Source organism: Haemorhous mexicanus, chromosome Z, assembly GCF_027477595.1.
Source record: "Haemorhous mexicanus isolate bHaeMex1 chromosome Z, bHaeMex1.pri, whole genome shotgun sequence".
Classification (NCBI taxonomy): Eukaryota; Metazoa; Chordata; class Aves; order Passeriformes; family Fringillidae; genus Haemorhous; species Haemorhous mexicanus.
In genome coordinates, this window is record NC_082381.1 from 72,583,854 (window position 1) to 72,598,006 (window position 14,153).

General features: G+C 40.5%; 1 protein-coding gene across 1 annotated transcript; it reads left to right on the plus strand.

The window, feature by feature from the left end:
• Positions 1 to 269: 269 nt before the first annotated feature.
• Positions 270 to 8,977, plus strand: ESM1 (endothelial cell specific molecule 1). The gene is made up of 3 exons (XM_059836497.1): positions 270 to 874; positions 4,729 to 4,884; positions 6,971 to 8,977. Exons 1-3 carry the CDS (start codon positions 550 to 552, stop codon positions 7,069 to 7,071), a joined length of 582 nt encoding a protein of 193 aa, XP_059692480.1. The 5' UTR covers positions 270 to 549; the 3' UTR covers positions 7,072 to 8,977.
• Positions 8,978 to 14,153: the final 5,176 nt, after the last annotated feature.

Consider the following 14,153-nt stretch of genomic DNA (forward strand, 5'->3'; position numbering starts at 1 on the left):
TTTATTCTATTATAAAGATTATTCTTTCAGCTGTAAGATGATTCAATGTGATTTTCTTCTGGCCATGCATGCTGTGATAGCAAGGCAGAGCTCTCCTGTCAGCAGTGTGCCCAGCGTCAGAGCAATCCCTGTCCTGCAGGAAGGTATGCAACCTCCTCGGGGTTGATTGTTTTTTTACCTTTTTTTTTTTTTTACTCTTGGCAGACGTCCTTGAGCATTTGAAACGGATGTGAGAGAGTTTTTAGTCCTCATGCAAAACAACCAACTAAACATAACAGATTACATCAGCTCAGGCTTTTCAATTCCTGGATGGCAGCAGAGTGCTAATCCAACCTTCATCCTGGATTTCATAAACTGAAACAAGGGAGGCTGGCAGGAGCAGCGCTGCCGGATTGAGGAAGCTGACGACGGTGCAACATGTGGGCAACACACTTTATAAAGCTCATAAACTTGTAGGCTGATGTGTGCAGCTACCACTTTGGATTCTGTACCGCTGCTTCCCTCGGCAAGAGGCACCAGCAGCCTGAGCACTGAGACCTGCTCTCTGGGATGGAGCATTTACCCCTGCAAGACATGAAGGGCTTCCTGTTCCTCGCACTCCTCCTGATGCCCGTGCCTGCTGGAGCCGCTTGGAGTGCGAAATACGCAGTAGACTGCCCTGATCCCTGTGACAGTAACGCGTGCAAAAGCACCGCGCGCTGTAAGAGAACGGTGCTGGATGACTGTGGCTGCTGCAGAGTGTGTGCAGCTGCTCTGGGGGAGACTTGCTACCGTACTGTCTCGGGTATGGATGGTGTCAAGTGTGGCCCTGGGCTGAAGTGCCAGTTTTACACTGAGGAGGATGACTTTGGTGATGAATTTGGTATCTGCAAAGGTAATGATGTTCACTTTGTATGCACCCATTATGGCAATTTGACAGCAACATACGTGCAGAGTTTGCCTCTTGCTTGAAGGAGTAAAATGGGATTTTTACAGCTCATACCTTAGCCAAGGAAAAAGGGAAGAAATACCTGCTGTCATTAAAGGCATTACATGTACTGGGGCAGGTTTATGAATGTGATGATATTGTTTACACATTACCTGGGGACATGTGTGAGGAAATACTGACAGAGTGTGCTTGGAGATGAGATTTTTAACTGGAGCTTGAGACAGCCAGGCACTAGTCCTGTTCTTTCTGTTGATTTGGTGGGTGGATTTCTATAAATTATAAAGACTTTAATCCTGCAAGTCCAACCTTGTCACAGGGTCCCTGTTGCAGCTGCACACTCCTGAGGGTGATGCTCCCTCTGGCACGGCCAGCTGCCTGCCCAGGGACCAGGTGATCACGCTGGGGTCTGGGGAATGGAGAAAGCAGCACAGCCTGAGTGCCTGGAGACTTTGTCCTGTTTAATTTAGTCATGCCTTTAAGGGGCTCAGTCATCCTAGGGATGTGGTCAGGGGAGGCAAAGAGAAATCCTCCTGCCTGAAGGGTGGCAATAACAGAACAGAAGCTGACTGTGAGATGAGCAGCCAGGCACTGCATTAAGTTTATTCCAGGTATGTTGCATGCTGATTTCTTTAGACAGAGGCTATAATCACATTTTTCATTTAGGAGCTATTCTCACTCCATTTAAACAGGGCAATCTTTAGAGGGTGGCAAGGTACTATATTTGAAAGAAGTAGGGTGAATTTTTAAAAAAATAAACTATTTTTTAAAAAGAGTTTGCAAAGCATAAATACAGTGGGTTTTGCTTTGTTTGTGTACCACTTCAGTAAGTAGATACAGATAAGCCTTAGAATAACTTTAAAAGTGGGAATATCTTGGCAGTTAGATATCAGGAGTATTAATAGACTCAGTTAAAGTAATGACTTAGGACCTGATGCTGCAAAAACCACTTGGGATGATTCACATACAGCATACACTTATTTACCTTATTTAAAATAAACTCATATGCATGGTTGAGTGTGAAACCCAAAATAGTACTTTATTGCGAATGAGTAGGACTTACACATAAAGATTATAACTTTGGTGCACTCACCAGGAAAATATTTAACTGAGATAATTGACTGATCTTCAGTTTATTAAAAATCACGTCAGTGCAAGAAACTGCCTATAATTCCATTAGCAATTGTTTTGAATTAGTCTGTACTTTTTGCTTTCCTCATAGGAGTTTCTTCGCAATAGCACCCTTTGAATGAGAAAAAGAAATATTATGGGACTTGAGATCTGAATCCCTGTAGCTGAATCTTGGGTGCTCTGTAAAAAATGTGAAGTAAAATGTTTGGGTTTTTTCCCAAACATTTGGTCAGTGGAAAAACTCTCATTAGTTTCAGTAAACACATATCTTGACTTTGAATTTAAATTGGTGTTTAAAGCTTCAATTCCCCATATGTTTATTTCCACTAAATATTATAGATGTAATTTTGAATTCTTTTCCTTTCTTCATCTCAGCTCTGAGATAGTACTATCTCTCCCTGGGGCCAGATATTGTTATTTTATATATCCATGTGCAGCTATGATACCAGGTCACTCACTTATTTTAATAACTTCCATGTTTGTAATAACTGACAGATGCAGGATGGCTAAATTCTCTCTGGCTTCCTGTTGTCAATTTACTTTGAAGTTCTGGAAAAATGATGTGAACTCTCTGTTTTTCAATTTCTTATTTCTAAAGTGGACAGTATATATTCCAGAACGATTTTTGGGATGCTTTTATTATTAGGAGAGTGCATGGTACTATTATCAATAGCAAGGTCATTATGGCCCAAAACAAAATACTTTTTGGTGCCCTTGCTTCCATTAAACCACTGGGAGCTCTTTGCAATTTATTTAGGAACAGGATCCTGTTAAACAAAAACCTTCTAAAAGACAAATTTACTCAGATCTCAGTTTCAAGAAATCTAAAAAGCAGTGTCATTATTCCACACAGAGCTAAGTGCTTTGGGCTCAGACTTGTTTCTATGCTGCTGTGCACGGCTTTGCATCCCACCTCTCCAGGCTGAGCACCTGTACCAGGCAGATTGATGCTCCATGTAGTGTGTGCTCTTTGCTTTTCTCCCAGGGAGGATATGCACACAAGAACACAAAGTTCTCCTTTGGTGGGATTTTGTTTTTGTTTTTGTTTTATGTGGAAAAGCAACAAATCAAAGAGTCATTCTTGGGAAGGGGAGTGTGCTGAGGCCTAGGAAGAATCTCCATGCTGGAGTGACTCACTGTGAAGTCCATTTCAGGGGACTGGTTGATCTTCTAGGGCTTTTCATTTATAAGAATAAATCCATAAATCCATTTGATACACAAAGAAATGTAAAATGTTGGCTACATTATAACTATATAACTATAGTGCAATAGCTTGATTTTCATGTTACCTAGGCTATATGGCAAAGCTAAAAGTTTGCATTCACTCAAGAGGAGACTGAACAAACTGAAAAGAGTAATTTTATTGTGGGGTGTTATACACAAAGAAACTATGTCTGGATGAGGAGGTCTCATAGCTGAAAAGGAGAGACACAATGAGGAGAGAGGTATCATTTGTGCTTACTATGGTCACCTTTCTTAAGTGTTTTGTGGAGGCCTGGGCTAGATGGTTCCTTGGTCCAGCCCTGAATAGTCATTCATCTGCTCTTAGGAGGTGAATCAGAAACTTTCCAGACCTTGCCATTTAAGGTGACCATGTACCTTGGTGGGCAAGGACAGTCTGAACATAAAGGCCAGTCTCCTGAGAATGATCACCTGTTTGTGGGTTTGGAAAGGATGTGTTGTACATGGATTTTCCAAGTTGCTGCCTTTTTAGCAATGGTTTTGGGAGGGGATCCTATCCAACAGAAAGGCAGAGGAAGACAAGAGCTGTAGCCCCTGGTTTAAACCCTCTGGGAAGTCGTATGACCCAGCATGTGATATGTGTCAGCTATGGGATAGGGAAAATCTCCTGTACCTGACTGTGGAGAATATTTGTTGCCATCCTAGCAACTGCTTTGTTGTGCTCCTCCTCAAGCTTGCTCAGGGATGTGAGGTTTCAATCGGGGTATTATGTGACCAGAAGCAGCAGAACCAGGGACTTGCCTTAGTGCCAGAGATCCCTTTAGGCCACGCTCACTCTTTAGGCTGGAAATGCAGGTGAGCTATCTGCCATGGGAAGGCAGAACCTGGCTGTCTGAGAAGGTACTGGGTGGGAGACTACTCCTCAGCACCCAGGAGCATCTCCAGGTGGATGGTGAATTTGCTGGATAGCTCCTCAGGGTCAGGCTGCATCCTCCTCCGAGACTGCTGGCCCAGGCCACAGCAGCCCTGCATCAGCATTAGATTGCAGCTCTAAATATCCATGGTCATGAAAGTCAGACACTATCATAGTGATCCACACAGTGAGTTCAGGGAACTCCTGGAGTCATCTTCCTTTCTAAATTCAGAGCTAGTCCTTTAACTGAATTGTCTAAAATTATATACCTACGTATTCATACTGCCTTTACGGCAATTTAATGTAAGAGTGCACTTAATTCTAATAGTGTTTCAGAGAAGAATTACCAGTAGCACATTGTAAATAAGTTACAGGAAATGAAATTATGTATGTAAAGTGTGTCAAGATTTGTTAATACTAGAAAATACTGTAAAAAAGCAGTCAGCATACTGAAATCCTGTAGCTGAGATCTAGCTGACCTCCACTCAAAGGTTTTCCACTTTCAAGCAGACCAGCTATTAAGACAGCAGCTGACTTGGGTCACTGAGAACTGCTTTGCTATTTTTTTTTTCCCCAGAGTGTCCTTATGGGAGCTATGGAATGGAATGCAGGAAAACCTGCAACTGTCCCTCTGGCATCTGTGACAGAGTAACAGGGAAGTGTCTGAAGTTCCCATTTTTTCAACTGTCTGCTTCAAAGCCACCAAATCGACGAAAAATATCTTCACACACAGGTAAGACTTTGTGGGACAGTTGATTTTAGCAGGAAAGCCCTTGCACATGATCTACTACCACTCTGTGTGAGAGTGGTGGGTACTTTGGCGGAGCTGTGCAGACCATTGACAACGCAAGGTAGATTTATTTTTTCTTATTCCTTAACATGCGGCAAGGAATTAGTAGAGCTGCGACACATGCTAGAAACATTTTGAAATTCTTTGCATCAGTTGCATGTGCTAGCAGCACCCCACCTGTGCAGCAGGAGGCTGTGCTACGGCTTGCAGGTCAGGTCAGGATTTCACTACATTAGATTTACTAGTGGCAGCTAATGCATAGTAAAAACAGTGTTTCTTTTTCCCCATGAGGACAGAGCTTTATATGTTTTCAGTTGTCAGTGAAAGGTTTTATTAAATGTTTTATTGTAGTAATTCGTCACAGTATCACTGGAATAATTTATTTCCTTTACATTTATGTCTGGTCTGTTGAGAGTTAAAATAAAAACGAAAAAAAAGAAAAAGGAGTGTGACAAACTGGAGTGTTTTTCATGTGCCAAGGAAAGATCACTGTAGTTTGTAGAGGTGGGATTAAGTGCCTTTTTTCATGCCTGATGATACTGAAGTACGTTTGACTGAATGATGTTTACTCTAAAATGAACACAAACCAAAATAAATACAAATGTGTAGAAGAAAAAACCCAAAACCCCCCAGAGATTTAATTCTATGTCTGTTGGGATTTTTTATAGGGTTTCACCCAAAGGTCTTTGGATTTAATTTCTTCTCTAACCGCAATTTGTGTGCAATTTTTAATTTTCTTCTGTTATATTAAGCTGTATAGGGTTTGCTGTCTTAATAAAAGATTTATCTTTCTCTCTTTCTCTGCTTAGAGAAAGTTAGGTTGAAGCAAACTACTGCAGCTTATATCACATTTAAAATAATCTGAAAAAAAACCTCTTACAAGACCAATCAGCCCTGATATTTTAGTAGTTTTCTACATGATTGTGCTCCTTTGCCTTTCCTTTTTCTATTTATTACCGAGGGTGCCAAAAAAATGAGTGTGCTCATTTTTTTCTATATCTAGCCTATATTCCAAATCTTCCCAGACAGCCTATTTGCATCAGTTCCTCCTCCCCTTTTCTCTTCCCCACTTGCCTTTGGTCCCAGATTTTCTGCTGCCTCGATGTTTAACTGCTTGACTTATCCCAGCCAGGACTGCTTGACTTATCTCCCAGGACAAGATATCCACTGTATGGAAAGAAACAGTGTTTTTTACCCTTGCAAAAGTTTCCCAATTACTTCTGTTCTCAAAAGTGTGTCACTGTTAGCAGATCAGAGATGTTACGAGTAGTACTCCATGGGGTGGTCACAGAGGGTTTCATTTCAAAAGACTCTTCAGAAGTAACTATAGCATCTAAGTGATCATTAGTAAATGAAAACAGCTGTAAATGCTTCTGTGTTTTAAAGAAGCAAGTTTCTGACCCATATGTTTTATAAAAAGCATTATGCCTACATATGCCTAGCAAACTTAATAGTGTCAGAGGTCCTGTACATTGCAATTTTACTCCTTCCACGGTCGCACAGGAGGGCAGTGGACAGCACACTGTGTCCCTGGCCAGCTAGCTGTGCCAAACAACCTCAGTCACAGCTTAGGAATCAGCCTCAGCCAGGGACTGTTTCCAGTTGACAAACTGAGTATCTTTTACCTATTTTTGGAGAGTAAGAGAGTTTAGTGGCACATACCAGGCTATTCCATGCCAGCTGGCCTCAGTCAGAGAATAGCTGCAGGGGAGTTTAATTTACTGCTGTAGTTATTGAGGATGTGTTGCTTGGTCCTGGGTCACACTGGAGTGAATGTTACAGTCTGAACTGGAAACTGAAGTCAACTCATCAGCCTTATGCTTAAACTATTAAAAAACAGATATGACTTATGCCTTAATTTGGTAGAAATTTTACAGCTAGGTAATTGGAGGTAATTTACTGAGTTTTCTGCAAATATATCAGTTAAGGATTTTCCAAAGTATTCATAAAACCAGGGACATTGCCACAAGAAAATATTTTACAGCTCTCACGTTCATGAAATCCACCTTTATTTTTGTGTTTTTTTCAGACAATGACATGGCATCAGGGGATGGAAATTCTGTAAAAGAGGAATTCGTTAAAGAGAAAGTTATTCGCTCTCCAGTAATGAAATGGCTAAATCCTCGCTGATATTTACTTACACTTGTAAGACTTTCAAGTGAATGCATTTCTCACAGATTATTGAATATGCAACAACACACTTTAAGAACAAAGTAGATCTATAATGTATGAATATGTAATCTCTGAAGCTCAAATGTGACCCATTTTTTATTGAGAAAACTGTTTACTTAAAAATAGACTGTACAGTGTATATGACTTTTGATATTTGTTTTGATAAGTATTTGAACAGAGAAATGTATTGTGGCTTTTTGAATGTATAGTAATACTGAAAACCCAACATGATCATTTAAATAGTGCCAGAGGCTGACTCTTGCCAACCTGATGTTGGAAAAGCACTCACTGAACAAAGTGGACAGTTTGGGTGAGTGATACTTTTGATGTGGAACCATTGTGAAAGAAACACATATAAACAACACCTCAGATGGAAGGAACACCCCTGTTCAATAACAATAACAACAAAAAAAGCACAACAGTGTAACTCAAATAAAGTGACATTAGTTGTTAACAATATTCTAGTTTTTGAAAGTTTGGTGACAATTCCTGAGAGACAAATATGCCTTTCTTCAGAGAGAAGACATCCAGCACTTCAGTTTATACATTGTGAATAACTTAGACAAGACACTGCAGACATACATTATATTTTGTTGAATTTCTAAAGTTAAATTTTGTACAGAAAAACAACAGATTGGTAAATTCTACCGATTTGTAGAAGGGGATCTGAAACAAAAGAAGCTGCTTATCATTATTTAAATATATATGTTTCTATAAACCAGCTAGTTGGTGTCGTTAGGGCAATATCTGCATTTTTCCTGGAAGAGTGGTGAGAGGCCAGCAAAGAGACCTCCATGATTTCCATCTTCACTGCTGGCTATGGCCCAGATGTGACTCACAGGGAGTTTATTTGAACCAGAGAAGTCTTGAACCCTCAGCAAATGGTAGTGTAGCCGCAGACTACAGTATTTTGGTACCCAGTCATTTGTTTTTCAATTGCATGAGCAAGTGGTCCCATTTCAGCCAGGAGAAAAACTTATATGTGTTAGAGTGTTGCAGGAACGGGCAGCCCCTCATTCAGTCTGAGCTGCATGATATTTGTGGAAGTCAAAAATCACCACTGAGAAGGGCTTGCTAATATGCCTGGAAACAACCAGATCCACAGATAATGAAAATTGACATTGCTGTGTCAGAGTGAACCTGGATGCCATGAGTTTAGGAACAGCCTTGTAACACAGAGCACTCTCATTGGAAATGTGGCTTGATTTTAACATTTCCCTTGAAATCAACTGGAGCTTTGACAATGAGTGCAGTGAAAGAAAGAACACACAGTACAGCAGCCAGAGTTTAGTTCAGAATCTAAAAGCATGCTTTTAAAACTATGAACAACAGAAGCTCTGACGCCTTTAAAGAGATCCAGAGTCAATATCTGTGAAAGCAGGATGCTCTCACCTGGGAAAGCAGGCATGAATCGTGCTGATCTGGAACAAGAGGATGATGACAACAGTAGACATCCAAATGTCACCATGAAAGTGTAGGTTCTCTTGCCATGAAAATTGGAGACATACAAACATAAATCTCAAACTAGCATAATACCACATTTTAACCAGTATTGAATGTTAGGGTCTGAGAGGGAATAATGTTTTCTTGGGCTATTTACTAGCAAGTGAATTGATTCTAATCTACTGATATCAAAAGTAATTTTTTTTCTTGATTTCAGTGGGAGCAGGATCAAACCCATGGTCTTCCAGCAGGCTGATAAGAAATATTTAAAGAATGTAGTAAATACTGCATACATTATTAATATTTTGCAACAGTGTCATAAATGACATTATGAGTTCTTGAATGTAAATCTAATAAGTCAGTTGGTTTTAAAGAGTGTAATATTATTATTGTTCAATAAAAAACCACAAAAAAACAACAACTGAAAGCATCACTGTTGATTGTGTCTATCTATCAAGACAGAGTAAGCCTGCTAGTGATGGTTCAGCCATGGCACATGCAGGTTAGGTTTACTTTTGGTCTCAAAGCCACAGAAACAGTTTCATCACATCTGCATCTATTTCAGCAAATTTCTGGGACCGTACATGAGTGCAGAAAATGAGTGGTGTCCCATGTGAAAGATTTGCGTCCACACCATCTCAACCACCTTCATCTTCAAAATTAGGTGGCTGGATCCTAGCTGGATCCTACTTGGAACAGTCACTCTTTGGCCAATTCCAGTACAGGAAGGATTTGGAAGCTGTCTCTTCTTGTTTGCCTGGCTATTACCATGCCAGGGACAATTTATCTCTGGAGCAGAGCCTGCAAGTCCTTGATACTCTTTCATTTTCCATACAGGAATAACCTGGGAATCCACAACTGGCAAGTCAGGAGAAAGGAGGAGATGGAGAGGAATGCCTTGAAAACATTTTTTGGATGATTTTTACTATTTCTCATCAAATTTATAAAATGCTTTTGTGTCTCTTTAGCTGCTTCAGTGATAGTTCATTGCACACAGAATAGATTTCAGGATGAAATTACAGTCTTTCATCCTTTTATTTATCCTTTATCCATTTAAACATTTACCTGTTGTTACCAGTGACAATGGGACTACACCAGGATAAGAAATAATGGAAATTATCATAGAGCCATAGAATAGTAGAATTGTTGGAAAAGACCTTTCCCATTTGAGTCCAACTCTTAACCTGACACTGCCAAATCCTGACACTGCTACTGCTGAAGTAAAAGTTGTGAAATGGTTCATCACAGAATGTGGTCCTGTCATCTAGTATTTAATTTGGTTTTAGTGGGGTCATTTATTACTTACAGTATGAACAAGTTTGGCAAATAGGCCTCATTTCTGAAAAGTAGCTGTTACTTTCTTAGCTGCTGAACTGTAAACTATATATTATATGCAACGACTCTGTTTTTTTATCTAATGTGTGATAAAAAACACTGATAAGAGCTGTGCTTTAATGCAGTTTGTATTAGAGTCTCTATTGCAGGGTGTTGCAGACACCATTACAGTTCAAACAATACATAATCAAATGTTTTAGAGCAGTGTCTGAAATACACGGAGTAGAAAAGCCTAAAATGTATTCAGGTGTATTTCACCCACAATTCAAATAATATGTAAGAAATACATTTCCAGTGCAGATAAACTTTTAATGAAAAACAGCCTTATCAGCTTCAACTGTGAGAAATATCTTTAATGTACCCTAATGTATATTTTCATTATATAAAGCATTCTCACTTGTATTGTGAGATTTATCACTTCCTAATCACTACAGTGTGATTAACAATATGAATTTGCAACTCTATCCTTTTAGGATGGAGATATTGGAGAAAACACATCAAAGTACATATTTTAAATTACAAGATATGTACATGCTTGCTATCTATTTAAATGGACTGTCAGATCACAGCAGCACTTTGAAAATATTTCCTGACACCTGCAAAATTAGTAAATATTTCCTGTTCTTGTGTCTGCCAAAAATAGGATTTTCACAAATTGGACAGATAACTTCACAAACATCATGATTTTCATTTTGGCCCATCTTAATGTGGTATTCACAAGGGCTTGTCACTGTTTAAGGGAGCTGTGGCTGACAAACTGGTATGTTCAGGCTTTTTTTCTCTTCCAAAACTGGCACCATCTATCTTCAGGGTGGCCAGAGAGCACGCACAACTCAACTACTTGGCTTAGTTATCTCAGGAGGGTGAGTTTAGCAATCATATAGGTGTTAAAACAGCAAGACATCCAAATGCTGAATTATTCCTTGCCCTCTCATTGGCAGCAGCTGTCAGTGACCCCTGTACATGTGCTGAGCACCTCAGTCATGGTTGGGTGGGTGTGTGGTATCCATGCCTGGAGAGACTGCCTTTTCTTCAGGTGCCAGCCGGGATCCAGCCACAGTCCTGGCAGCCCCACGTCCCCTGAGCTGCCTTCCTTGTCCCACAAAATGCTCTGTGTAAACAAACAAACTTGTGTTTGAATGAAGAGAAAGACAGAGATTATTAGTACATGGTGCTCCTAATCCTCCCTGATCCTCTTCCATTTACTGTGCTTCCAAAGTGGTTGCACCTCAGATTCACATGCTTGCTCCCTTCCTACTTTTGAAAGCTATTAAGTAAAATCTCAATTGAAATTAAGGGAAACAATTGATTATGTATGAGCTTATCTTTGCTATTCTAAGGAGACATTCTAATTTTCCAAAAAATTACATAATCAATGCAATTCTTCTGATCTGCAAACACTGAGCCTAACTAAAGTGTTTTTTGATAAACTGAAAGAACTGAAATCCTATGAACATTACTTGAAAATATCTTTCTTCCTCACAGGAGAAACATCTATTTTTGAAGAACAAATAATGGTTTGGAATGCCATTGAAATCCAAACACACTATTAGTATGTTCCTGAAAAAAAAAGTTACAATGCTGGGGGAGAATGCACCAGAGCCCTTGCAGCTGTGTCACACTTTCCTGTTTGTTATTTTTAGTTTTCCATTCCTGCTCTTTATTTTGGGCTTTGCTTTGCTTCCTATGTAGCTTCCCCTTAACTCCATATCGCTCTGTCTTACATATTTCAGGCATTTGGCTTGCTCTTCTTTTTTTTCCTCCTTTTCTTTTTTTTTTTTTTTTTCTTCAAAGAAAACCCAAGCAATGCTGTCCAGTTTCAGGAAGTCATGTTTCTCTTGGCAGTGGCTGAGTTCTTGGTTTTCTAAAGGCATTTAGGAAATTTAAATTGCTAGTTTTCAGCTTTTAACATACTCCAGCTTCATAAGCATAAGAAAAGAGCAGTACACAAAGAAAACTCAAGCCTGTTTTGTAGGCAAGTATGTCCTGCACTTTCCACCCGGGAAGCCACCAGTATCTAGTCTCACCTTAACTTCCCAACCTGATTTTTAATAAAAAAAGGAACATAAATGAGCTCTGGTGAAACATTGTATCATAAAGAAGTTTTACGCTCTTTCCCCCTCCCTTTGTTAATATATTGAAGTACTTGTAATCTTGTAGGGCCAAGTAATTTATCTACCGAACAGAGGGTGTTTGCACCTGTCAAAAATGTACCATGATTTTCTTGTAATGACTGACTGCTTTGCTAGCAGCCTAGGATCTATCTGCAAAGAATTAGTTAGGAACCTCATCTGATGTTTAAAAGCACACAAAGATTTTTGGGGAAAATTTTTGTTTTCCTCACAATAAGCTTCTCTACAGGGGAATGCACTTCCTTGACTGTGTGCACTCAGAGACTCAGAAATCAGCAGCCATGTGCTCAGTCTAAGAGATGGTGTTAAAAAGCCCAGACTAAATCCTTCAGCACATTAAAACTGATGTCATGATTTCTTGGGACTTGGCTCCCAAAAGAGGCTGCACGCTTGGGGCTGGCAATATTGACACTGTCCAACAGAAAGTACAAAACCCATCACAGTGAACAGCAGAGTATCTCTTTCCCTTCCCTAATTCTCTCACTTTTCTACTTTACAAAGTCTCTTCAAACTGCTGAAATTTGGCCATGGCCATGTCAAGCAACAATCTCTGGCTTCCCCTGTCCAGTGTGAGGGCTGGCACTGCCATCCACAACACTTTACCACCACCACCACAAAAGGCTTAAAGCAACCAATAAAGCAATGTTCGATGAAAACTATGCACAAATGCCCTGGACATTAATTAAGTTAATAAGGTTGGTATAAATCTTATTATCTTAAAATATTATAAAGGCTTTACAATAATTACCAGGATACTAGGTAACACCAAAGATTCTCTGTCAATCCCTTCCACAACTGGTCAGTGGAGAGAAAATAAAACAAAAGACTCATGAGTAAAGGACATGGAGAGATCACTCACTGGATACTACCATGGGCAAATCGTATTTGACATGGGGAAATTATTAGAATTTACTACCAATAAAATATGAGAACAGGACAATGAAATATAAAACAAATCTTAAAAAAACACCTTGTCCCCACCTCTCCTTCCTGGGTGCTGCCTCCTCTCTGCAGTGGTGCAGGGAGATAGGGAATGGAGGATATGCTCAGTTCATCACACATTGTTCCTGCCACTACTTAGGGAGAGGAGTCCTTTCCCTTCTTCAGTGTGGGATCCCTCCCATGGGAGACAGGTCTCCATGAACTTCTTCTGCCTGAGTCCTTCCCACGGGCTACAGTTCTTCAGGAACTCCTCCAGTGTGGGTCCCTTTCCATGGTGTGCAGTCCTTCAAGCACAACCTACTCCAGTGTGAATTCCCTGCAGGGTCGCAAGTTCTACCAGGAAACCTGCTCCAGCATGGGCTCCTCTCTCCATGGGTGAGCAGGTCCTTGCTGGGACCCTGCTCCAACATGGGCCTCCCACAGGGTCACAGCCTCCTCTCAGACATCCACCTGCACCAGTGTGGGTCTCCTCCAGGGGCTGCAGGTGGATCTCTGCATACCCAGGGACCTGCATGGGCTGCAGGGCCACAGCTGCCTCACCATGGTCTGCACCATAGGCTGCAGGGGAACCTCAGTTCAGGACCCTGGAACATCTCCTGTCACTCCTTCTGCACCGACCTTGGTGTCTAGAGGGTTGTTCCTCTCACATATATTCACTCTGTTCTTCCGTGAGAATTACATCTGCAAAATAATTTTTTTCTTTCTAAAATAATTTTTCAATATGTTAATGAGGTGTTATTATCTTCTCTGATGTGCTTAGTCTGGCCAGTGGTGGGTCCAATCTGTGCCCATTGGCTCTGTCAGATGCTGGGGAAGCTTCTCTCAACTTCTCACAGAAGCCACTCTTATAGTCCTCTCACTCTACCAAAACCTGGCCACAAAAAAGCAATACAGTGACCTGGACTATACCTGGGTCCAGATCTCTCCCTGGACCTGAAGGTGTTCAAGTCTGTAGGTAGCTTTTTTTTGTCTTGAATAAATAGCTAAGTAGATAATCATAGTGGGGTGGCTTTTTTCTATTGATCTCAAGGATGGACACATAAAAAGTAGAAGGTGAGATCAGCCTCAGCTGATTCAGCACAAATACTGGGACACCTGGAACTTGATGATTTCATATAGGAAGTATGTGGTAGCTGAGCTCAACCCTTACACATGATAAGATAGAGTGCTGCAGTAAGAACATAACAT